Here is a 26,005-nt window from a genome sequence, read left to right on the forward strand (position 1 = left end):
TATTGTTGGCATTGAAATTACCTAAAATAATCGACAACTGATGTATTTTATGCGAGTAATGAATTTAACCAAGCAGTACGATTGTTGATGTGGATTGCTCAATCTTTCATCATGCTGGACATATTATTTATTTAATGACAAATGGTAGATGAATTACGTTATTGGATTTGGTTATTTGTAAAATATTTATTTTTACTTGTTGGGTTTAATGGTTGGTATTTTTAATTATTAGCTCAAATTGTTATAGGTTTGACTTCAATGGGTTTATTAACACAATGAAATTTATGTATAGCAAATCTGACGCGAATAATTTTAAGTATAATCCAAAACATTATTCGTCATCCATGCATCACATTTGGTCCAACATATTTTTTTCTTTTTAACGAGTGTCTGCTTTAGTAATAATAAATAGTAAAAATCATTACAAAATATTATGAATGTCAAACAAATATTTGATAAAAAGAGATAGAAAAGATTTTAGCATAATATATTGTGAATGAGGTTGTGGTAATTTTTTGTTAGCTTATCAAAATTTCGTATAATGACCCACTGAAATATATAATAAAAAGAAAAGTCTAATTACACATACAATGTAACATAAAGGAAGCATGAAATAAAAACAAGAATTTATTATATTATCCGAAAACTATAGATAGGCTGGGAGGAAAACGCTGTTGAAGCACTTTTCATCCATTGCGTTCACTGTTCATGCGCCCGTAAATCTGTCTCAGCAGCTAACTTGGCTGCTTTACAAATAATACTATTGGCTGTGGGTCCCACACCATGAATAAAAAAAAAAGTCAAACTAATCTTATCTCATTTATATAAACAAACACAATTTTATCTTATCTTATCTCATCTATACTCAATATATCTCAATACTATTCACACATATCCCAAAAAATCTCATCTCATCTCATCTCATCTCTGAAAACAAACGGGGCCTTAATAAACCAGCTAAACAATTCCCAACCATACTACCTACCTACTCAGCAAGCCAAAACATCAACATAAATTTCTATATATCCCTTCTATTCAACCTGTATAATCCCCTGACAGAAACGAAATACTCTTCACCCATAGCAATAGTTAAGAGAGAGTCAGTCCGGCCCCCTTGCTTTTGCTCCATCGCTGTGCAAAAGCGGGTCGCGGCCACTTGTTTTTGGGTAAGCACGAATGGCCAATATCCCCAATCTCTTATTTTGCTGCTGCTGCTTCATCTATGTTAAGCCAAACTTCTAGCTTTGTATTATCTTCCTTCGAGGCCAATCCAATACTTTTCAAGCATGGCTACTGAAATTTATCAGCTTCACGTCCTATTCTTCCCTCTGATGGCACAGGGACATATTTTACCAACCACAGACACGGTTAGGCTCTTTGCAGCTAGAGGCGTCAAGACCTCCATAATCACTACCACTCACAACGCCCATTACTTCACCAAAACTATTGAAAAAACCCAAAACTCTCCCACCGAAATCAACCTCAAAGTCATCGAATTCCCTGCCAAACAGGTAGCCCTCCCCGAAGGCTTCAAAAACCTCGATTTGGTCTCCAACCAAGAACACCACCGCAAATTCTTCGATGCCCTCTTTTTGCTCTAACATCCTCTCGGCAACCTAATGCAAGAACTACGCCCGCATGCCCTTGTTGCCGACATGTTCTTTCCGTGGGCAACGACTCAGCATCCAAGTATGGAGTTCTGAGGTTGATCTTCCATGGTACCAGCTTCTTCTCCATGTGTGCTATGGGAAGCAAAATACAGTACAACCCTCACAAAACTATCTCATCCGACAATGAGAAATTTGTCTTGCTTGGCCTACCGGACGAGATCCAATTGACGAGAACGCAACTCGCGGATCCCATACGGCTAGGACTCGAGAACGATTTTACAAGGTTGCTAGATAGTGCCCAAAAAGGAAAAAAGCAAAGCTTTGGAATGCTTGTCAATAGCTTTTACGAGCTCGAACTGGGCTATGTCGATTATTACAGGAAGGTTATGGGGAGAAAAGCCTGGCTTATAGGCCCGGTTTCTCTTTGCAATAGGAAAGCTGAAGAAAAGGCTCAGAGAGGAAGAAAGGCAACCTCCATTAACGAGCATGAGTACTGCTTGAAATGGCTTGGCTCCAAGAAACCAAATTCGGTTGTCTATGTATGCTTTGGGACGACCTCAAAGTTACCAACTTCTCAGCTGCGCGAGATTGCATTAGGCCTTGAAGCATTAGGGCAACAATTTATTTGGGTTGTGAGGAAGAAGAAGAAGAAAATGAAGATTGGTTGCCTGAAGGGTATGTGAAGAGAATGGAAGGTAAGGGACTAATAATAAGAGGGTGGGCACCCCAGGTTCTAATTCTTGATAACAAAGCAGTTGGAGGTTTTGTGACTCACTGTGGTTGGAACTCAGCGCTTGAAGGAATCAGCGTGGGGCTGCCAATGGTAACATGGCCCATATTCGCCGAACAGTTCTTTAACGAGAAGCTGATCACTGATGTTTTGAAGATTGGTGTTGGGGTTGGTGCTCAGCGATGGGTTATGCTGGTGGGAGACTATATCAAAAGGGAAGCCATAGAGAAGGCGGTTAAGGAGATTATGATGGGTGACAGAGTTGAGGAAATGAGAAGCAGAGCCAGGGCGCTTGGAGAGATGGCAAAGAGGGCTGTTGAAGAAGGGAGCTCATCTTACTCTGATATGGGTGCTTTATTGGAAGAATTAAGGTCTTATCATTCTACGAGAAACCAGGATTAAGTTTGAATAGTTATGAATATTTCTCTTTTTTTTTTGAGTAATGCTATGTATAGTTGTGTAATGCGTAAATATTGTATAATTATTTTAAAAAAATAAAATTTATTATTAAAAAATTAATTTTTTATATAAATCTTATATTTATTTATTTTTTTAAAATAATTATATGACATTTATATACTCATAATTGTAATTATCATATCTCTTTTTCCTTCGAGTCCAAATAATTTAAGATTTGGGTTTTGACGTGTAAGTACTTTTGATGATTGCTGTGCTGATTTCTAATTGATTATATGGATCTGGATTTTTGCGATATTTAAAAGATATATTGTTTCTTTTTGTTTTTCATTTACGGGATTTGCTACCAAGCTTATTGGAATTTGGTAGGCTCTATTTTGTTTGACGTTCCTCACATATCAGAAATTTTAAAGTTAGGTTTGAATAGTAAATTAAGATAAAAATTAAATAAAATATTATTATAATATTTTTTTAATGTTATTATTATTTTAAAATTTGAAAAAGTCAAACTATTTAATATATTTTGTATGATAATTTGAAAAATTATAATGATTAGATGAAATAAGTTAAAAACTTTTAAATCTAAATCGGGCCTAAGTTTTTTATAAATTGATGTTAAACTATCTATGATCATTTCTTAATAATAAGGAAATAGTTTATAAATAGTAATAAAATAATAGTTAATAATTTATGAATAGTAGTAAACTATTTATAAATAATAGTGTGAAATAATATCAAAATGTTTGAGAATAATTAGTTTGCTCTAAAGAAGATTCCCCCATGGAATGGGCCTTGTTAGGCCATATCCATATCAATGGGCTTTCCCCCAATTTTAAGTAGGTTTCTGTTTATGGTGGGTACCGTACCAGTAACTAGACCTATCAAAATCCGAACATATTCTTAGTATCTTACTCTTAGCACTTTTAATGGCTTTTATATTATACAAAAAATATAAATTATTTAAAAAATTGTTCTAAAAAAGAGTTCCATCCGATTATGTAAAAGTAATTATAAAATATAATTAGTAACAGTAATCCGCTATATGTAGTAGATACTGTTTATCATGTAATTTTTTTTATTATTATTGATATTTCATTTACTCCCTCATTTTTTTTTACTTTGATTTTTATTATGTAAGTATATTCTTTTTATTATTCATCATTTAAAACATATATATTTCATTTTCTTTTAAAAAATATCTTGGAAATATTTTTAAACCAATTTTTTCATATTTTGATTTTATTTTTAATTTTTATTTGACTTATATATTTTTGTTTTACGTGTATAGGACTGAATTATTTTACATTGTATATAAAAAAAATTGCAAATATAAAAAAATATGTGGATATTGTAAATTTATTAGTAGAAATGAAATATTTAAAAAGAATAAAAGAAAGAATATTTAAATATTATTGAGAAAAAAATAGACAAACTGATGGATGCTATATTGTAAAAGTCAGTATTTAAAATAAAAAAAATAAATTTTAATGATATATTTTAAAAGATAAGATAAATAATCTATTGGGAGTCCTCGAACGTACTAACATTATAACCGATGTCGTAACCAAGTAGCCATGATATACCCGTCAAGAATTCAGCCATGATATGGGTTGTTTAAAAAAATTTATTAGAATAATCTTACATGTATTTATAATTTTTAATCTACTTTTATTTACAAGATTTATTTTATTAGTTTTGTTTTGAAATTCAAATTTTAAATTTTAAATATCATAATTTTCAGTATATCAATAGCTAATATATGGAGAAGTAAGTTTTTTGTAAATTTTTCTCTTACAAATAGCATTTTTCTTTATATTAAGGCGACATTGAGATTGGTGAGGCGATGTTTTTGGCCGGGGAGATTTTGTCGTAACGAGGAACTAAGTCGCTTTAATACTTTTGACTCGAGTAGGACACGAGAGCAAGCTAACGGCACGTATTAATTCAATAATAAAAGAATCAATCAGGAGATTCCACCGAACTCAATTTTAGCATCATGGACAACTTTAGCAATAAATAAATAAAAAGCATATAGTGTTTGGATTTGGGATATCTTGAACAACTGAAATGATAGGGCATAGTCGTGGGCAGAATGCACACATCTCAACTTTTCTAAAAATGCAATGTTAAATACAATCTCTATTTAAAAATTATAATATAAGTATAGATAATTTTATCTTTAAAATTTTTTAAAATTATAAAAATATCCATCCTAAAATGATATTTTTTCTTATTTAACAAAAGATCTGTATATATGATCTCTAAGTAAAGACTATAAATAGAATTTTTCTTTCTTCATTCTAAAAAGAATCATGGGAAAGAACTTTTTTGCAACTATTACCTACCAAACAATCCCGCCATTGCTTCTTTATCAATGAAATTTATTAAAATAAATATGCATTTGAAACAGTATTATTTTTATCTTTGTTTTTCTTTATCGATCCACTTACTTGCTCGTTTATCACATCAATAAATATATTTGAACTCGATATATATATTTTTATCTTATTTTTAAATATTGTATTGATGTGATATTATTTATCAAAATTTTAAATCAATTTATTTTGTAAATAATAAATTCAATATTTGAGAATAACATGCCATGGATACATCTAAATTTAATATATAATATTATTATGACCCTCCAAGACAGTGAAGATAATAATAGCTGTCATCAAAAAGAGAAGAAATGCGTGAAAGTGTTATGAAGAAATGAAGTGTACACGAAGGAGCCATAAGCATGAAGAAGGAAGACTTAAAGCACCGTTTTGGAGAATTTAGTTAAACGCACAGTTTCAATAATTAGTGTTTTATGCACCGTTTTGGCAGTTTGGAAAATTTATAGTTTCGTATTGTATTTTGTTTCTTTTATTAGTTAGTTGTTAAAGGCTACGTGCCAGTATTGTATTAGGGTGAGTTGTTATTCTACATTAGCATAAGGGATGGACTGAGTGAAAGGAGAGACATTCTGGAATCTTTGTGAAGAATTGATCTGTGTATGGAGGTTTGGAAGCCCTCGAAGTCTTCCTTTTCAATACGTATGACTCTGAGTATTTCTATCAAACTGCTTCCCTGCATGAATTATTCTGTTTCCTGAAGCAACTCTTTACAATTTCAAAGTTCCTTATTACATTGAACAATCCATTTTATTACACACAGAAACATCACAACACTCTCCCAATCACTCACTCAACTCAGCCTTCACTTATTACATCCATTGTAACTCTTAATCTGCTATTCCATACGAGGGGGTTCATAACAAGTGATATTTAAAGCCAACGATCTTGCCATGGAGCTGAGTAATGCAGAACTTTAAGTATGTTTTCAAAATTACCACCATGCACTCTATGATGAATTATATAGAGATCCTGGAAAAATGGTCCTTATAGTGAAATGTTCAAGCGGAAAAAATTTAAAAATCTTAGTTGATTCTTCCTTCAATATTTACCATGTGAAGCTCAATATCGAATATGCTTATGGGAGAAATATCTACCCGTTGGAGCAACACCAAGTGAGACACACAGGAGTTGTTTGTATTTGTGCTGGTTTCTATGTATCCTCGTGTATTTGAGGGCAAGACTATTCCGGCACCATATGTAGGAGGGAGGGAACTGATTGTTTCTTACAGAAGTGGTGGTTTTACTGTTTATATGCATACATGAACTACAGACTGCAACCCCAAGCATTGTGTATGATATGATGAGCCGATAGTAATTTTCTTGGTCGCAAAATTTGAACTCTAAATGCTCTAAACCAATTCTTCTAATGCTAGGTTGTTGCTTGAAACAAAATGCCGTCGATTGCCTGTGGTAGATGGTGATGGTAAACTGGTAAGAAAATTATTTGCTTGTTTTTCTGTTTGAAATTGCATTTGTAAGATGCTTAACAGGAATATGTAGTTTCTGATCGATCTCTCTGATTAAATTTGGAAGGTTGGAATAATAACCAGGGGAAATGTTGTTAGAGCTGCTCTTCAAATAAAGCATGCTGGCGAAAAGTCGGCTTAGTTGAGAAGACTAGTGTTGGAACTACTTTGCTGGTGCAGTCTTTGAATCGCATTGATGCATCGTTCTTTTGGCGTCACTGTGGTGCTCTGTTATTATGGGTTCGTTTGGAGGGGGGCTTTATAATTTTGTCTGTCCCAATCATTTGCTGCCCGAGTACAGCATTTAGATTTTTTTCAAGTGACTGATTGATTTCTTCTTCTGTTATACACTGGGGGGTTATAGGTAGCTTGCGCCTGTAATTATCAGTTTATGTTCTTTGTTATATAAATTGAGAAATACTGGCTATAGGATTGGATTTGACTTGGTGCAGCCTAAGCTGACATTGTGGTCACTATTTTGATGTAATTTATATTCAAACAGTCAAAACTCTTGTTAAGCCCATAACATTATAAATTGAAGTTGCTGTACAGTTGATCAGAGTGGCATACTTCAGTGAGGATAAAGATCGTTCTCAATTCCATCTAAAGCAAAAGGATAATAACTAGCACTAGCAGATGATCTTCACCTGAACCACTATATGAAAGGGATTTGTTACGTTCAAATAAATTTGTATACGAATTTATATATTAATGTTATTATCTTCATATTTTAAATTTAAATTTAAATTATCTTTAATAAAATTTATTTTTTAATTAATTATATTAAATAAATATATATATTAATGTACATAATTACTTATAATTAAATTTTTTCACATGAAAAAATAAGAAAAACATCTATGTATTCTATGTAGGACCCATTCATCAATAATGCCATACAGATCTCCTGGAAAAACACCTCAGCTCGAGGGAAACATCTTCTGGAAGGCGCCCTTCCCAATGGATCCGGCATATCTGAGCTAGAATGTCCTTCACTAGTACATTGCATGGTAGTAGCTCACCTAGATTCAAACTCTCGACTAACCTCCACAAAACCATAGTCAGGGAACTGACAAAAGTTTCACTTTCTTCAATGTTTATGTCATGCGTGACGTTTAGAAAACTTTGATATAAAATATATTGTGTTGTGATTTATAAAAGTTGATAAGTAAGATTAAAAAATTGTTTGAATATAATTTATAATTTTTATGTTAGATTTTGTAAAATTTGTTTTGATTTTTTTTTACTTTTTATTAAAATTTTAATTGGATGAAAATTTGAAAATTTAATGTAGATTTGTTAAAATTAAAAAATATATATATAGAAAGATATTTGGATTGAAAATGAAAATTGTTTTTAAAAAATTAAAATTAGTTGAAAATGTTTGCCGTACTCATATTATGTGTCCATGCAAAAAAGAAAGAAATATCCCAAACGGTACCATCCACGTTTCTTTCAGTCCTATGGGGTATATATTGAGTGATGTCCGCAGTACATGCATTTTAAATGGTGCAAGTGCATTTGTCAAAAAGTAAGTTTCACTTTTAAAAAAAATAAATAATAACTTTTTTATACTTTTTTGTGATAGTCATCATCTTCTGGCACTAATGGGCGGCTTGCATTCACTGCTACAACGAAAAATCCAATCTTCCCTATCTGTATGCTTTATGCATCATGTTCATCTTGTAAACATATGATTCAAACACGTGGATAGCACAGCCTAGCCAAGCCTAGCCTACCCTCTCTATCTCCTCCCGATCTCCTTGTTATCGTCGCATCGTACGTACTGATCACCCTGTTCTTTGTTAAATCAAAAATCCGCTTTCAAAGGTGTTATGGGTAGCAAAAGTCGCCAGCTTCACATATTCTTCTTTCCCTTGATGGCCCCTGGCCATATGTTACCGATCATCGACATGGCTAGGCTATTCACAACCCAAGGCATCAAAGCAACCATAATCACCACCCCACTCAACGAGTCTTTTGTTGCAAAAACGATTGAAAGAACCAAAACTTGCAGTGGCTTCAATATTGATATCAAAACCATCAAGTTCCCGACAGTAGAGGTTGGCCTGCCAGAAGGGTGCGAGAACATCGACTCCTTTACTTCCGTCGAAAATAGTGCTAGTTTCTTGACAGCCACAGGGATGCTCCGACAACCCCTCGAGCAGCTACTACAAGATTACCGACCTCATTGCATTGTTGCCGACATGTTCTTTCCATGGGCAACTGATGTTGCCGCTAAATTTGGCATCCCAAGGCTTGTTTTTCATGGAACCAGTTTTTTCTCTCTGTCTACAATGGCGAGTCTACAAGTGTATGAACCTCAGAAAAAAGTTTTATCTAATTCTGAACCTTTCGTCATTCCTAATTTTCCTGACGAGATAAAGTTGACAAAGATGAAACTGCCCCAGTTCAATGATAAGGAATGCGTACTTGAAACAGATCACTTTACCAAGGTTTTGAAAGAAGCCAATGAAACAGAGGTGAGGAGCTATGGGGTTGTTGTAAACAGCTTCTATGAGCTCGAACCGGCTTATGCAAATCATTACATAAAGGTCTTGGGAAGGAAAGCATGGCATATAGGTCCAGTTTCACTATGCAACAAGGTGGCTGAAGACAAAGGTCAGAGGGGAAAAGAATCCTCCATCGATAAACACGAATGTTTGAAGTGGCTTAATGCAAAGAATAGTGATTCAGTTGTTTATATATGTTTCGGAAGTTTGGCCAACTTAACCGATTCTCAGCTAATGGAGATTGCAATGGGTCTTGAGGCTTCTGAACAACAATTCATTTGGGTCGTGAAGAGAGGCAAAGACGAAAAAGAAGAGGAAGATTGGTTGCCAAAAGGATTCAAGAAGAGAATGGAAGGTAAGGGACTAATAATAAGAGGTTGGGCACCCCAAGTTTTGATTCTGGATCATGAAGCGGTAGGAGGATTTGTGACTCATTGTGGATGGAACTCAACGTTAGAAGGAGTGACTGCTGGGGTGCCTATGGTCACATGGCCTTTGTTTGCTGGCAATTTTACAATGAGAAGCTAGTAACTCAAGTGTTGAAAATTGGAGTCCCTGTGGGTGCTCAGCAATGCGTTAATATGATGGGGAATGATGCTTATATTATCAAAAGGGAAGCAATAGAGAATGTAGTGAGGCGAATTATCATGGTAAGTGAAGAAGCAAAGGAAATGAGAAGCAGAGCCAAGGCACTTGGGGAGATGGCAAGGAGAGCCATGGAAAAAGGCGGATCATCCTATTCCGATTTGAATGCTTTAATTGAAGAACTGAAGATCCTCAGCAGTTGATATATGCTAGAAACGTTGGAGTAGGTTTCATAATATAAATGTTCTGATATTGATGGTCTGTTACAATGAAGTAATTTGGATTTGTGCACAATTATATTAATAGTCCTTTATATCCGTTTGGATTCATAGATAAATTGAGATAATTTTAGATGATTTAAATAAAATATTATTATAATATTATTTTTATTTTGAGATTCGAAAATATTGAATTGTTTATTATATTCTATATAAAAATTTAAGAAAATTGTAATAATGAAATAAATTGAGATAAGTTTCTAATTCAAACTTGGGTTAAGTACAAATTAAGGTCTCTCACTTCTTCATACTACAGCCACTTGCTAATTTTCATTATTAAAATCATGATGAGGATCCATTTATTTGTGCGTGTACAGAGTGTGAATGCAAATCTATATAAACTTGCTTGGTGTTTACAGCAAAAAAAGAGGTCTCATTTAGATGTTAAGGTCATTTCAGATAATATATGAATAATATTAAAAAAATAATAAATAATAATAAAAAATAAAACAATGCAAAAATGCTAATCGGGAATCAGATGGCAAAGAGATCTGACATTGAAGATCTAAAGCTTGCATTGCTAGCTTAATTGCTGCGAATCAATCGAAAACGTACGACTAGTTTTCACCTTCATGTGCTGTAACTTGAGCACAGCACAATATATATTCCAAGACAGACTACAGAGACTGCTTTGAGCACTTGCTTTATCCTTAGCCTGCGTCGGGTGTCGTGATTTTGTTGAGACAAAATAAATATGGCGTTATCTCGTTAAAGGGTTTAAAAATTGTGTAGGCTTGCATGATTGCATGATTGCATGATTGAGACCGTGGGGAATTATTAGTTAGTAAAAATTTAATTGTAAGTGATTTTATATACTAATACGTTCATCTATTCAATATGATTGGTCAGAATGGTAGATTTTATTGAAAATAGTGCTAATTTAAATTTAGAAGATGAAGGTAACAACATTAGTACGCAGATTGAAACACAAACTTGTTTATACATAACAAAACTCAGTTAGCTAGGACCGGCAAACCCTCAATTTATATTTTATAAATTGTGTATATATAAATATATATTACAATTTGTTAGATTTGTTCACAAAATATACATTAGTAAATTTAAAAATTACATAGTTAAAAAGTTAATACACTACAATTTACATAAAATATGCACTAAGAAATTTAAAAATTACATAGTCATATTTATATAATTTGAGTCTAAAAATATATTTTTAATTCTTTTTGTACTTATAAATAAATTTTAAATTAAGTAAAATATAATATATTTTTTTTTAATATATAGAGACGGGACGGATTGAGAATCCACCACACACTCCATCTCTACATCTCGGGGGTGAAGGACGGGGTGAAAACCCCATCTCCCACCCAATGCAGGGCAGGGTGCGAGGAAGGAGTGATCCTGCCCCGTATGGGGTGGGTAGCGCCCCCTACTATTAGGGGGATCTTGCAATAATTTTCGCATCACTCTCCCTCCCTCAATCAATCTCCCTCTCCCTCTGTAAACAACCTAGTCAACTGTACATTTAAGCCTTTACAACAAACCAAAAATTGATCCAAAAAGTCAAACAAGGACAGTTAACAATCACAAGAACTGAAACTCCACTTCAACATCACCAAAATGAAATCTGCAACATGGGTTCAGGCTTCGACCCTCCAGAAATATTGCACACAATTCAGCCCTATCGTGAGTATCAATCCTTAGCTAGAGGAAAAAGTTTCCACTAATACTAAGTTAACATGGTCCTTTCCTTTTTCAACCTTTTTTTTTTTTTTTTTTTTTTTTTTCTCTCTTGCTTTGTTATAGTTTGGATTAGCATTGGCATTGACATTGTCTTAACCAAATGTAAAATATAACTTATTTCTTTCAAATATAGCTACATTAGATTAGCCAAAAAATAAATTTGAAACTTTGAACTACATTAAAGTATTTTTTTTCCTTCATATTTAAAGTGCTCTTGTTCACCAAGTAAATGTATTTTTTATTCCGATTAATCCTATAACCGTCTTTTTATTTTTGTGTCAAGATACCAATACAGTTAAACAAGTGCTTGGCATATACTGATGGAATGAGAGTTATTGAATCTAGCAATCAATAATTATAATAAACAAGTAATAGATGATGAGGTCACATAACTATGATATGAATAATTAAGTTGAGAAAAAAAAATCAGTTAGAAAATTATAATTTAAGTATCAAATTAAATTATTAATGGTTAGTATAATTATAAAATATGAAAAAATTAAAAAAAATTATTATTAAAAAAATAATATTATATTATTATTTTGATGAATTCAATAGTTAATCTGTATTATGGATATAAATGTTTAAAATTTATAAAAAATGTATACTTTTTATCAAATTTTAAAAATAAAGTTAATGAAACTAATGTCAATACTATAGGCTCACTCACACACCAAGAGGAATCGAAACCATGGCCTGGGTCTCGCCCATTACTTCTAGGAAATAAATATCTCATTTGGTTTCCTTGTCATGATTGCAGTTCCAGCGTCAAAATGACCACCAAAGAAAGTGAGAGGTTAAGGTTCAAAGAAAGTGAGAGGTTAAGGTTCCAGAGAAAGGGAGAGGTTTCCAGATCTACAAAGAGGGGCTCAGGGCCCAGGGGAGAGACAAGATTCGCTCAAACTCGCATCCATAGTTGGTTCCATAAATCGCCTACATGTCAAATTTGTATTGGAGGGTATAAACACAAAGTCATTTGAAGATGGGCACTGCTAGGTAGAGTCCACGTTGGGTGGACTGCGTGCAGACAACTGGTTTTCAGTAAATTTCTCTCAAATTTATGTTGTGAAATATCAAAACAATCCCTTTCAATAAATTCCCTCCAATCCAGCAATTATCCCTCCCATTAGACATCCTTTTCCTCCACCATCTTCGATCCTTCTCCTTCACTTTTGAAGCACTTAGATATCTCAAGAGTTTTTTCTTTATGTGGTGTGGAAAAAACCTCACTTTATTTCTTTTAGGTCAATTATCATATTTATTTTGTATTTTAAAATTTCAAAGATAAGAAAAAGAGGCAAAAGTAACAAGTTTCCTATCTGATTAAATTGTAGACAAAGAAACAAATGAAAAATGACAACATCACGAGTGGCCGTACATTCTACAGATGTGTTAGTGACTGGCTCACAATAAAGTGTCATTTCACTGGTATGTAGTTTTTAAGAAAGTACATATATTTTTTTAAAGTATTTCGAGTTTATTTTTGTGGTTATTAATTTAGAGTTTGGTGATTTTTACAGATAGATCCTCAACATCATGACCAGCTTGCTCAGTTGATGAACCCTTCTCCTAATTATGGGTGTAACCGGTCCGGTTTTAGATAAAATTTAGGACCGAAACGGTATGTACCGGTTTTACATTTTTCAAAACCGATTACGCCCCGGTTATCCTCCTAAACCAGTATCTCCTGTTTTACTGGTTTCCTGTCCGGTTTTCTGATTTTTTTAAAATGTAAAAATATATAATAAAGTGTTACCTCTTATGATAAAATGTTATTAATAATTTAATATATATTTTTTATGTTTAAAGCATATGATCAATTAAATTTTCATCTTTAAGATTAAACTTTTATTTTATAAATTATAATAACATTATCGTATATATAATTATATTAATAACATATAATCAAACAAATTACAAATGTTCATATTTAAGATTAACATTTCATATTATAATTTATATGAAATTATTTCATATATGATATATAATTATATATACAAATTTAATATATAATTATATATTATATATAAAACTTATATATATATATATAATATTTTGTATAATATATAAAATTAATTTTTATATATATTTTTTCAACTGGTCTAGTCCCAAAAACTATGGAATCGAAACCAGACCGATTCTGGCCGGTTTTCAAAATATAGGAACCGGTTCCGGACCGGACCGGTTCAAAAACTGGACCAACCGGACCGGTTCAAAAACTGGACCAACCGGTCCGGTGCAGTCCAGTTTTCCGATTTACCGGTTTAAATTTACACCCCTACCCCTAATTGATGTTTTGGATTTTGAGTTTTTGATAATATATTTTGGGAGTTGCTACTTTATGAATAAAGTGCAATTTTTACTATTATTGCGCATAAAGAATTTGCTTATGAAGTATGATTGTTGGACAGTACACTACTACATAAATAAAACCACAAAAACATAAAATTTATTGTAACCTCACAAGTCTGGTACAATGGTACAATGTAGCACATAAAGTGATATTAGATACTTATAACACTTACAAGTGACTAATCTAACTACAACAGTTATAAACTTGGCAAAGGAGCCAAGTCTCTAACACAACATTAACAACATTAATCATCATTTGATCTTGATCCTAGCAACCAAAATTAGATTAAAAGTGAAGCTTGCAAATCAAAAATTTCATGATCATCTAGGTTTCTTTGTCAGCAATCTGGCATTGTGCTCCATCAATGCTTGCACACAAGAATAAATATTAGAAGCTAGCACACAAGTATAATGTTATGCCATTTATGAACATGCTACAAAGATACTGGAAGTGAAGCAATATTTAAAATTATATCACAAAAACATAAAAGTAAAATAATCATTGAGATAAATTGAAGACAAGCTAAAGGCATAAAGTGAAATAATCATTGTAACAAAAACATAAAGTGAAATAATAATCATTACTGAATAACTTGGAAGAAATAATCATTACATCACTATGAATATTTGCAATATGACAAGCATAGAAAATAAACATGGAGAAAGGAATCTTTGCTTAGCAACATATGAAAATGAATTAAACAACCGAAACAAAACACAAGCAACTTAATAAAAAAGCAATTCATCTTTTCTATATGCCTACAACGGAACACAAGTGACATTACACTTTCAAGGGCCACCCAGTTCTCTCAAAAAGCAGTGAAGATCTTTATATATTTGGAGTTTAACGTTATAATACCATATGAGAGAAAATTTAACGAGAAATCAAAATCTAAATCTAAATCCTCAAGAAGAAATACTCTCTAAAATCAAAATCACATACAAAAAAGATTTTAACGACAAAATTTACCTTCTAAAATCAAAATTAGAAATAAGAAATACTAGATTTGAGAGAGAGAACCCACTTGCACATCGCTTTCATCAATACTATAAATTTCGATTATTCCTAATTCAGAAGAGTTAAAATGGTTCCAGTAGTACTACTATAGCTAATTCATAAAAACGTACTAAGCTTAAAGAAAACGAGAGAGAGAGCACATTCAATCAGTGAGGGAGGGTCAGCTCTTTTTTTTTTTTTGGGTTTTGGGGGGGGGGTTGGGGGAGATGAGAGTAGAGATTTGGGGAGGTATTGAAACGGCGACGTTTAAATTAAATAAAACTCACCATTTCATTTTAGTCATGCATGAGAAAGCTTTATTTTGGACCGCACCCAGAATTATTTTTTGAAGATAAACTCTTTTATTAAAATGAATTTTCTTAAAAAAATAATGACTATTTTATCAAATTTTAGAAAAAAAGTTCCGCTTCAAAAGTTATTTTACCATGAACTGCGTTAAGAAATAAAGCGTTTTCTTGTCTTCGAAGTTTGTTATAAAAATAACTAACATTTTAAAATAAAATTATGTAAAATATCATAAAAAATATTTTGTATTTATCGTTTTCAAAAAAATATAAAAGAGTGTATACTATATAGCATCGCACTGGTTAAACACGGGAATGAATCGTAAGGGAGCAGTCCACTTTAAATCTATAAATTAATTTGAATTTACAGAATTTTTTAAATTTAATTTATAATAAAAATAAATTTATAATTTAATAACATTAATTTATAAATTTATTCTTATATAATTTTTTTTTTAGAAAAATTCTATTTACACCCTTGAGTGAGGATTGCGCATGATTGATAAATGATAATAAAAAAAAAAAAAATCATTTTAAAAATAACATTATTATAATTTTAAAATTTTTAAATATAACACTTAAATAAACAGTCTCTATTTAAAAATGGTATGTAACCTAATCCTTTTTTTTTTAATATTTTATGACTGAATAAATATAAAATTTACGTAAAAATAAATTATTTACACGTTACAACATTCATGTCGTCACCACTGGCTGCCACTTTTCGTTGTTCTCAACTCTTACATTATTCGAGCACTATAAATAGATTATTTATCCCATCCTTTAAAATATATATTTTTTATTTTATATATTAATTTTTATAATATGTCATTTATTAGTTTATTTATTTTTTTCTATATCATTTAAATATTTTTTTATTTATTTTAAATATTTCATTTATACCAATAAATTTACAATATCCATATATTTTTTTATCTTTACAATTTGTTTTTATATACAATATAAAATAATTAAGTCTTATACACGTAAAACAAAAATATATAAGCCAAATATAAATTAAAAATAAAATCAAAATATGAAAATATTGGTTTAAAAATTATTTTTAGAAGAAAATAAAATATATGTGTTTTAAATGATAGACAATAAAAAAGAATTTATTTACATGATAAAAAAAAAAAAGAAAAAAAGGAGAATAAATGAAATATCAATAATAAATAAAAACTTACAGAATAAACAGTATCTATTTTATATAGCAGGTTATTGTAGGTAACTATATTTTACAATTTTTTTACATAACCGGATGAAACTAATAAATCTTCAAATAATTTATATTTTTTATATAATACAATAGTGTGGTATTATAATCACGCGGGTGTAAGCTTTGCTGATCGATGCACGTCTACTGGTGATGTCCACTGCTTCCTATGCGGCTACGCTAAAAGAAAGAGTTAAGAGAGAGTCAGTCCAGCCCCATTGCTTTTGCTCCATCCCTGTACAGAAGCGGCCACTTGTTTTTGGGTAAGCACGAATAGCCCAATAGGCCGGCCTCCCCGAAGGAGAGGGCATCGAAAAAATCCAAAACTCTCCCACCAAAATCAGCCTCAAAGTCATCGAATTCCCTGCCAAATAGGCCGGCCTCCCCGAAGGCTTCGAAAACCTCGATTCGGTCTCCAACCAAGAGCACTACCGCAAATTCTTCGATGCCCTCTCCTTGCTCCAACATCCTCTCGGCAACCTAATGCAAGAACTAAGCCCGCATGCCCTTGTTGCCGACATGTTCTTTTTATGGGCAACGGCTTTAGCATCCAAGTATGGAGTTCTGAGGTTGATCTTCCATGGTACCAGCTTCTTCTCCATGTGTGCTATGGGAAGCATAATACAGTACAACCCTCACAAAACTGTCTCATCTGACAATAAGAAATTTGTCTTGCCTGGCCTACCGGACAAGATCCAATTGACGAGAACGCAACTCGCGGATCCTATATGGCTAGGACTCGAGAACGATTTTACAAGGTTGTTAGATAGTGCCCAAAAAGCAGAAAAGTAAAGCTTCGGAATGCTTGTCAATAGCTTTTACGAGCTTGAACCGGGCTATATCGATTATTACAAGAAGGTTATGGGGAGAAAAGCATGGCATATAGGCCCGGTTTCTCTTTGCAATAGGAAAGCCGAAGATAAGGCCCAGAGAGAAGGAAAGGCAGCCTCCATTAACGAGCATAAGTACTGCTTGAACTGGCTAGGCTCCAAGAAACCAAATTCGGTTGTCTACGTATGCTTTTGGATGACCTCAAAGTTTCCAGCTTCTCAGTTGCGTGAGATTGCATTAGGCCTTGAAGCATCAGGGTTGCATGCATGCCACATTACCAACAGGCAGATTTGAACCCCTGCACTTGCAGAGAGCCTCCGCTATGTATAGGCATAAATATTAATAAAAAAATATTTTTATGGTTTTAAAAATGATTCAAATATATATGGTTTTTTGGTTTACGTCCCTTTAAGACATGGGGTATTGCTCTTGTAGTTTAGCAAAGATGATGGCAAGGCTGTCAAAGAGTTCAAGTTGAGGGTCATTTACATTCCTGCAAATTCCCAATGACCTGTCCCTAAAGGATCCGAAGAAGGTTCTCCTCCCACGCATCAGTGCTTGAGAATGAGCATCAAAATATGTCATTATTTGATTCTGTATGCGTTTTTTATTTTGCTTTCCTGAAATCCATTTTTGCTTTTCCAATACATTCTTTTTAAAAGTATTTCATAGACTTTGATGGAGACATTGGATACCAACTTGGTTTGCTTTTGGTCTGGTATGTTTGTTTAAATGTTTAAACATAGGTATCAAGATCCTTAGAGGATCCTAAAGAGAAGTCTTCAGAGGTAAAATGTCTCTCTACCCCTCTTGCAAGACATCTTTGTTATTCTCAATTATTTCTGTGATTTTCATTTTAGTTGTCAATGAATGTTTTTGTTACACTCTATTCCTTTATTAGGCTTCTTGAGTGTGTGAAGTCATTGTGTTTCTAATTGTATGGTCACTGTGTTTCATAATAAATGTTACTATGAACTTCAAGAAAATATAGTGTAGACAACTTTTGCCATTAAATGGGGGTACTAGATGTCTTTATACTTAATCAATTAATTGATTGTGACTGTTGTTTCTATTTCTTTTGTTTCTGAGATCTAAGCTTCAACTCCCCTCTCTTCACTTGGTGCATAATATGATCTTGTGAATAGTTTGTTCAGAGAAATCTTGTTTTGGTTTAATTATTTCTGCACAAAGTATGGCTTTATTCTTGTGATCCTTCTCATAGATGATTCTAGCTATTAAGTTTTGTTGGAGTTGATCATTACATAGAAGAACTGGACCATGGATTGATTCTTCATTATTTTTTATGTAATACTAAACCATTCATATGATCATGAAATCTTCTTTATATTTCTTTTGTTTCTGAGATGAGTTGAAACAACCCTCCAGCATCTTTTCTAATATTTGTTTGGTTGTCTTGGGATCTAGACTTGCAGAAAAACCTTAGATGATGAATCGGCATTGGGTGACATTCCGGGATCATATTGATGCTGTGTGACTCCATGGAGATTTCGCAAAGTCATGGAGATGTGTTGTGAAACAAGTTGGTTGTGTTGTGAAAACAGTTGGTGAAGACATGCTGAAGTCATGGAGATCATTCCACCTTATATGTAACCAATCACTTTTCGGCTACTATATGTTGTGTTGGAGATGGTTCAACCTTATATATTGTGGAGATGCACTTCGTGTTGCTTGTGTAGATTGTAGGCTAGGGGTTTTGTGTGCAAACACTTGTTGTAGGTTAGCCATTTTTTTGTGTCGATGTTGTAACCTTTTGTACTGTTATGTGGAGGGCTGGTGCAGCTAATTATATGTAATTGTTATTATATGAGCAGGTTGTTATGCATTTCCATCTTGATTTACAGCTAATTATATTGAAAGTGGACGTTAGTTAGTAGTTTCTAGCTGAAGGCTGAAATGTTTCCACCACTTATGATATTCAGTGAAGACAAACAGAACCTTCCTGTTGTTATGTTGTGAAGTAATGTACAATGGTAGAATCCCATAATTGAATTTGTGATAAACATTGCATGTTCCAGAATTCACTCTTTGCATCTGTGAAAACAAGAGTATACTTTCCAGCAGCAGCAAAGTAAAAATTGTAAATGGTAAAAATAGACATCACTCAAGAATATAACCTCAGAAGCAAATTCAAAAACTGGCAATAGTAAAAATTGCAATTCAATTCTTCATTAAAACTCGAAATCCAAAACTATAACAAGTCTGAGAACACATTATCAAAAACTCGAAATCCAAAACTATACAATGGATGAACTGATATGAGAATACATCATAAATGATTCAAATCATCAACTGAGCAAAATCGAATATATCAACTCGAGCAAACTTGAAATCCAAAACTATAAACAACAAGACTCTAAATAATCACCTGAGCAAGCTTGCATCTTCTAATGATTGTGCACTGAGAATTAGAGCCAATTATTTGTTATGAGAAAATGACATCCATCTCTGCTTGGTTTACAATTTCTTATCCTCATTCAACCTAAGAACAAGAGTAGCAGTTCTTTTCTATTAGCATACCTACAAAACTCATAAATCATACATTGCATAATTGCATTAGATGTGTCTGAGAGCACTCTTAAAGCGACTCTTGAACATATAGATCAGAAACATAAACATCAGTTTCAATCAAAGGATGAAAGCATGAATTGCCTTTTCACATGAAATGAGTGAACCTCCTACTACCAACTCATTGTTTTCCTTGAATGAAATTGTTGACAAGCCATTCAAGATGACATGAGGGAATGCACAACAATGTTTTAAGGATTTTCAAAATATTTTAATTGAAGGATCTGCTTAAAATATGCAAACAAACCACAATATCTCTCATAGTACAAAAATTGAAGCTTTCAACCCTACTAGTTTAGAGCCATTTCTTTACTTCTAATTTTTTTTTTTTTTTTTGGGTTCTCTGTAATTTGCTGAATTTCAAAGTTTGTTAAGGAATACCGTATTCCGCCCCCACCGTATAATGAGTTATCATATGCCAAAAAGTTGGGAAAAATACAAAAAGACCTCAATTACCTTATCACAAAGCTAAAAGGAAACATACGATAAAATTGTGGAAAAAAACCCTAGATTATTATCAATTTGGAAAAAATTACAGAGACATTTAAAATGTATAACCAATAAATTAGTAGACTGAAATCACAGAGACATTCAAAATGTAAAACCAATAAATCAGTGGGAAGAAATCACAGAGAAGAGGACGGGACTTCATATAAAACCAAGAAATCACAGGGAAGAAATCACAGCAAACCAAGAATCACAGAGACGATGTGTTTGGGGTCAGGGGCTTGGATTGGAAGTGCTTGGGCTCGGGGGTTTGGACTGGAAGCTTCACTGCTTGGGGATTTCGTCTTCCGTCGGTCTGAGGTCGAAGGTGCTTGGGGTCGAGGGCTTGGACTGGAGCAGTTGACGTGCTTGGGGACGGGGTGAGGTTGGAGACGAAGCTGTCGTGAGCCTTGAGGTGGGGAACTGAGGGTGAGGTTGAAGACGAATCGCCTGGGTGGGGAGCTAAGGGTGAGTTTGAAGACGAATGTGCCTGCGTGGGGAACTGAGGTTGACGGGAAAAGAAGGGAAAAAATTTCAAATGAAATTTCAAATGACAGAGGAGTCGTGTGACAGGCGAGCACGCAATGGGTGCCATGTAAGGTGTGCAAATGGCTGATGCCGCACAGTAGCGGATGCTAATACATATTTTGTATTGTGATTTATAAAAGTTGATAGATAAAATTGAAAAATTGTTTAAATATAATATATAGTTTTTATATTAGATTTTGTAAAATCTGTTTTGATTTTTTTTCTTTCTTACTTTTTACTAAAATTTAATTGGATGAAAATTTGAACATTTAAAATAGATTTGTTAAAATTAAAAATATATATTTAAAGATATTTGGATTTAAACTGAAAAAAGTTTTTAAAAAAATTAAAAAACTAGTTGAAAATGTTTGCCGTACTCATGTGATGTGATATGTACACTGTATATGCAAAAAAAAGAAGAAATATCCGAAACAGTTCTAGTTCCACTTTTTTTTTTTTCTTCGGCAAGTAATACATTTACAATTAAACTAACAATACAAGACACAAATTGATAAGATGGGAGTCCCCCTACGGTCTCCCCAGTTCCACGTTTCTTTCGTTCCTGTGGAGTGATGTACAATACATGCATAAATTGCCCTTTATGTGGAGTGGTGCTAGCACCTCTGCCCTTCATGTGCCGATTCTATGCGCCGCACTTTTTTTATAAGTATTTTTAAATATTTTTAAACGAAAAATATAAATACACTAATAATTATTTTTTTCATTATTAAAAAAATTAAAAAAAATATGTAAGCAATTAAAATAAAAGAAAAAAATGACGAGACATTCTAACATTATTCTAATTGTACAAGTGCAATTGGTAAAAAAGTGAGTTTCACCGTAAAAATAATAATAATGATAACTTTTTTTATTGTATAAAAAGCAAGTCATCATTTTCTGGCATTTATGCTACTATAAGAGCATTCACAATAATTTTTTTTATCCTATTTTTTAAAATATATCATTAAATTTTATTTTTTTATTTTATATTATGACTTTTACAATATATGATATATCAGTTTATTTATTTTTTTCATATCATTTAAATAGTAATTTTTATTCTTTTTAAACATTTCCTTTCTATCAATAAATTTGTAATATCTATATATTTTTTTAATATTTTTAATATATTATTATATATAATGTAATATAATTCGATCCTATACACAAAATAAAAATATATAAGCCAAATTAAAATTAAAATTAAAATCAAAATAAGAAAAAATTGGATAAACAATATTTCCAAGATATTTTTTAGAAAAAAAATAAATAGAATTGTTTTAAATGATGAACAATAAAAAGAATTTGTATTCAAATGTAAAAGTAAAAAGAAATAAAAGAGTAATTAAAATATAAATAATAACAAAATTATTTGAAGGATAAACAGTACTCACAACATATAACAGGTTTCTGTAGCGATTTGTATTTTATATGTTATTTTATACACTGAGATATAACTCATTTTATAAACAATTTTTTTAAATAATTTATATTGTTTTGTATTATACATAAGTCATGGAGAACGCTACAACAGAGCTGCTCATGCCTCAAATATTCAAGTATTTTAACATCTTCAGAAAGGTGGGGCAGAAAACAGTTTATGGATAGGAGTGCAAGAATGGGTGGGGATTGCATTCATCGCTGATTCGCTACAACGAAAAATCCAATCTTCCTTCTCTATATATACCTTATACATCAGGTTCATCTTGTAAACATATGATTCAAAGGTGTTATGGGTAGCAAAAGTCGCCAGCTTCACATATTCTTCTTTCCCTTGATGGCCCCTGGCCATATGTTACCAATCATCGACACGGCTAGGCTAATCACAACCCAAGGCGTCAAAGCGACCATAATCACCACCCCACTCAACGAGTCTTTTGTCTCAAAAACGATTGAAAGAACCAAAACTTGCAGCGGCTTCAATATTGATATCAAAACCATCAAGTTTCCGACAGTAGAGGTTGGCCTGCCAAAAGGGTGCGAGAACATCGACTCCCTTACTTCTGTCGAAAACAGTGCTAGTTTCTTGACAGCCACGAGGATGCTCCGACAACCCCTCGAGCAGCTACTACAAGATTACCGACCTCATTGCATTGTTGCCGACATGTTCTTTCCATGGGCAACTGATGTTGCCGCTAAATTTGGCATCCCAAGGCTTGTTTTTCATGTAACCAGTTTTTTCTCTCTGTCTACAATGGCGAGTCTACAAGTGTATGAACCTCACAAAAAAGTTTTATCTGATTCTGAACCTTTCGTCATTCCTAATTTTCCTGACGAGATAAAGTTGACAAGGATGAAAATGGCCCATCAGTTCAATGAAAAGGAAGGCGTACTTGAAACAGAATTTACAAAGGTTTTGAAAGAAGCCAATGAAGCAGATGTGAGGAGTTATGGGGTTATTGTAAATAGCTTCTATGAGCTCGAACCAGCTTATGCAAATCATTACATAAAGGTCTTGGGAAGGAAGGCATGGCATATAGGTCCAGTTTCACTATGCAACAAGGAGGATGAAGACAAAGTTCAGAGGGGAAAAGAATCCTCCATCGATAAACACGAATGTTTGAATTGGCTTAATGCAAAGAACAGTGATTCAGTTGTTTATATATGCTTCGGAAGTTTAGCCAACTTAACCGATTCTCAGCTAATGGAGATTGCAATGGGTCTTGAGGCTTCTGAACAACAATTCATTTGGGTCGTGAAGAAAGGCAAAGACGAAAAAGAAGAGGAAGATTGGTTGGCAAAAGGATTCGAGAAGAGAATGGAAGGTAAGGGACTAATAATAAGAGGTTGGGCACCCCAGGTATTGATTCTGGATCATGAAGCGATAGGAGGATTTGTGACTCATTGTGGATGGAACTCAACGTTAGAAGGAGTGATTGCTGGGGTGCCTATGGTCACATGGCCTATGTTTGCCGAGCAGTTTTACAATGAGAAGCTAGTGACTGAAGTGTTGAAAATTGGAGTCCCTGTGGGTGCTGATAAGCAATTCGTTAATATGATGGCGAATGATGCTTATATTATAAAAAAGGAAGCAATAGAGAATGCAGTGAGGCGAATTATCATGGTAAGTGAAGAAGCAAAGGAAATGAGAAGCAGAGCCAAGGCACTTGGAGAGATGGCAAGGAGAGCAATGGAAAAAGGCGGATCATCATATTTCAATTTGAATGCTTTAATTGAAGAACTGAAGATCCTCAGCGGTTGATATATACTAGAAACGTTGGGGAGGTTTCATAATATAAATGTTCTGATATTGATGGTCTATTACAATGAAGTAATTTGGAATTATGCGCAGTTATATTAATAGCCCTTTATAAAGGTAAGCTTTGGAGATCAGGATGGTCCTTTCTTTCTTCTTCTTCTTCTTCTTCTTTTGGTCATCCAAGACCTCAACGACAAATTAAGGTCTCTCACGTCTTCATACTACAGCCACATGCTAATTTTCATTATTAAAATCATGATGATGATCCATTTATTCTTGCATGTATAAAGTGTGAATGCAAGCCTATATAAACTCGCTTGGTGTTCATAGTGAAAATTTGGTCTCATTTGAATGCTAAGATCATTTCAGATGATATATGAATAATAGTAAAAAAAAAAAAAAATTGAATAGTAATAATAAAAAATAAAAAAAAAGTAATGCAAAACGCTAATTGGGAATTAGATGGCAAAGAGATCTGGCGTTGAAGGGGGTGTCCTTTTAATCCTTTTAATCCGAGTTGAGCGCATGCCTTGATCGAAGAGCTAAAGCTTGCATTGCTTGATTAATTGCTGTGAATCAATCGAAAACGTACGACTAGTTTTCACTTTAATGTGCTGTAACTTGTGCACAACACAAATAAATTCCAAGACAGACTGCAGAGACTGCTTTGAGCACTTGCTTTATCCTTATAAGCATGCGTCGGGTGTCGTATTTTGTTGAGACAAAATAAATATGACGTTATCTCGTCAAACGGATTAAAAGTTGTGTAGTCTTGCATGATTGAGACCATAGAGAATTATTAGCAGGATCTTGCAATAATTTTCGCATCCCTCCCTCAATCAATCTCCCTCTGTAAACAACCTGGTCAACTGTACATTTAAGCCTTTACAACTCACAGCCCTATCGTGAGTATCAATCGAGGAAAAAGTTTCCACTAATACTAGGCTAATCATGGTCTTTTTTTTTTTTTTTGTACCTTTTTCTTTTTTTCTCTTGTTTTTCTCTATAGTTCTATAAAATATAACTTATTTCTTTTAAATATAACTATATTAAATTAGTAAAAAGATAAATTAAAAATTTTGAGTTACATGAAATTATTATTTTCCTTCATATTTAAAGTGTTACTGTCCACCAATCAAATATATATTTTATTTCGATTCAATCCCACGTCTTTTCATTAAATTATTAAATCTAGCAAGTAATAATTATAATAAATAAGTAATAGATGATGAGGTCACAGAAATATAATGTTAGTAATTAAGTTGTGGAAAAAAATTAATTAAAAAATAATAACTTAAGTATCAAATTAAATTATTAATATATATATAGTTAGTGTAATTATAAAATATGAAAAATAAATTAAAAATATTATTATAAAAAAATAATATTATATTATTATTTTGATAAATTTAATAATTAATTTATAAAATTTTAAATATAAAAATATTAAATTTATAAAAAATATATACTTTTCATCAATCTCAGATGAAGCCAAATGAGAAATCATGAATGGAAATCATGGACTGGGTCCCCCATTACTCATAGGAAATAAATATCTCATCTGGTTTCCTTGTCATGAAAGCAGTTCCAGCATCAGCCACCAAAGAAAGTGAGAGGATAAGGTTCCAGAGAAAGGTAGAGCTTTCCAGATACAAGATATAGAAAGAGGGGCTCGCATCCATGGTTGGTTCCATAAATCGCCTACATGTCAAATTTGTATTGGAAAGTGTAAAACACAGATAAACACAACACAAAGTCATTTGAAGATAAACTCTTTTATTAAAATGAATTTTCTTTAAAAAA

The 26,005-nt window shown here is 32.7% G+C and overlaps 2 protein-coding genes, 2 long non-coding RNA genes and 2 pseudogenes across 6 annotated transcripts in view; 5 read left to right on the forward strand and 1 right to left on the reverse strand.

Moving 5' to 3' along the window:
• Positions 1 to 10,109, forward strand: part of LOC121256763 (scopoletin glucosyltransferase-like) — a 22,621-nt gene extending 12,512 nt beyond the window's left edge. Inside the window, exon 2 of one of the 2 annotated variants that reach the window (XR_005939059.1) lies at positions 9,979 to 10,109. The gene's annotated coding sequence lies outside the window, so the exon portion shown is untranslated. Of the gene's footprint in view, positions 1 to 9,947 lie in introns of both variants that reach the window. The other variant, XM_041157650.1, reaches the window with a different exon arrangement.
• Positions 1,075 to 2,742, forward strand: LOC121254140 (annotated as a pseudogene).
• Positions 8,266 to 24,336, forward strand: LOC121256764 (scopoletin glucosyltransferase-like). Of its 2 annotated transcripts, none has more exons than XM_041157653.1 (2): positions 8,266 to 8,452; positions 22,731 to 24,336. In XM_041157653.1, the coding sequence occupies exon 2, from the start codon at positions 22,736 to 22,738 to the stop codon at positions 24,203 to 24,205; it is 1,470 nt and encodes a 489-aa protein (XP_041013587.1). In that variant the 5' UTR covers positions 8,266 to 8,452; positions 22,731 to 22,735; the 3' UTR covers positions 24,206 to 24,336. The 2 variants fall into 2 exon arrangements, with proteins under 2 accessions (XP_041013587.1, XP_041013586.1); XM_041157652.1 differs by having other exon boundaries at positions 8,394 to 8,461; positions 22,740 to 24,336.
• On the forward strand, positions 8,455 to 9,990 carry LOC121256765 (annotated as a pseudogene).
• Positions 18,006 to 19,246, forward strand: LOC121256767. The gene is made up of 2 exons (XR_005939061.1): positions 18,006 to 18,191; positions 18,829 to 19,246. It is a non-coding gene; the product is annotated as an uncharacterized LOC121256767 (long non-coding RNA).
• On the reverse strand, positions 19,566 to 20,954 carry LOC121256766. Its single transcript, XR_005939060.1, has 2 exons — positions 20,681 to 20,954; positions 19,566 to 19,903 (listed from the first exon to the last, which is right to left on the reverse strand). It is a non-coding gene; the product is annotated as an uncharacterized LOC121256766 (long non-coding RNA).
• Positions 24,337 to 26,005: the final 1,669 nt, after the last annotated feature.

The sequence above is a fragment of the Juglans microcarpa x Juglans regia genome, chromosome 3D (genome assembly GCF_004785595.1).
Source record: "Juglans microcarpa x Juglans regia isolate MS1-56 chromosome 3D, Jm3101_v1.0, whole genome shotgun sequence".
Taxonomy (NCBI): domain Eukaryota; kingdom Viridiplantae; phylum Streptophyta; class Magnoliopsida; order Fagales; family Juglandaceae; genus Juglans; species Juglans microcarpa x Juglans regia.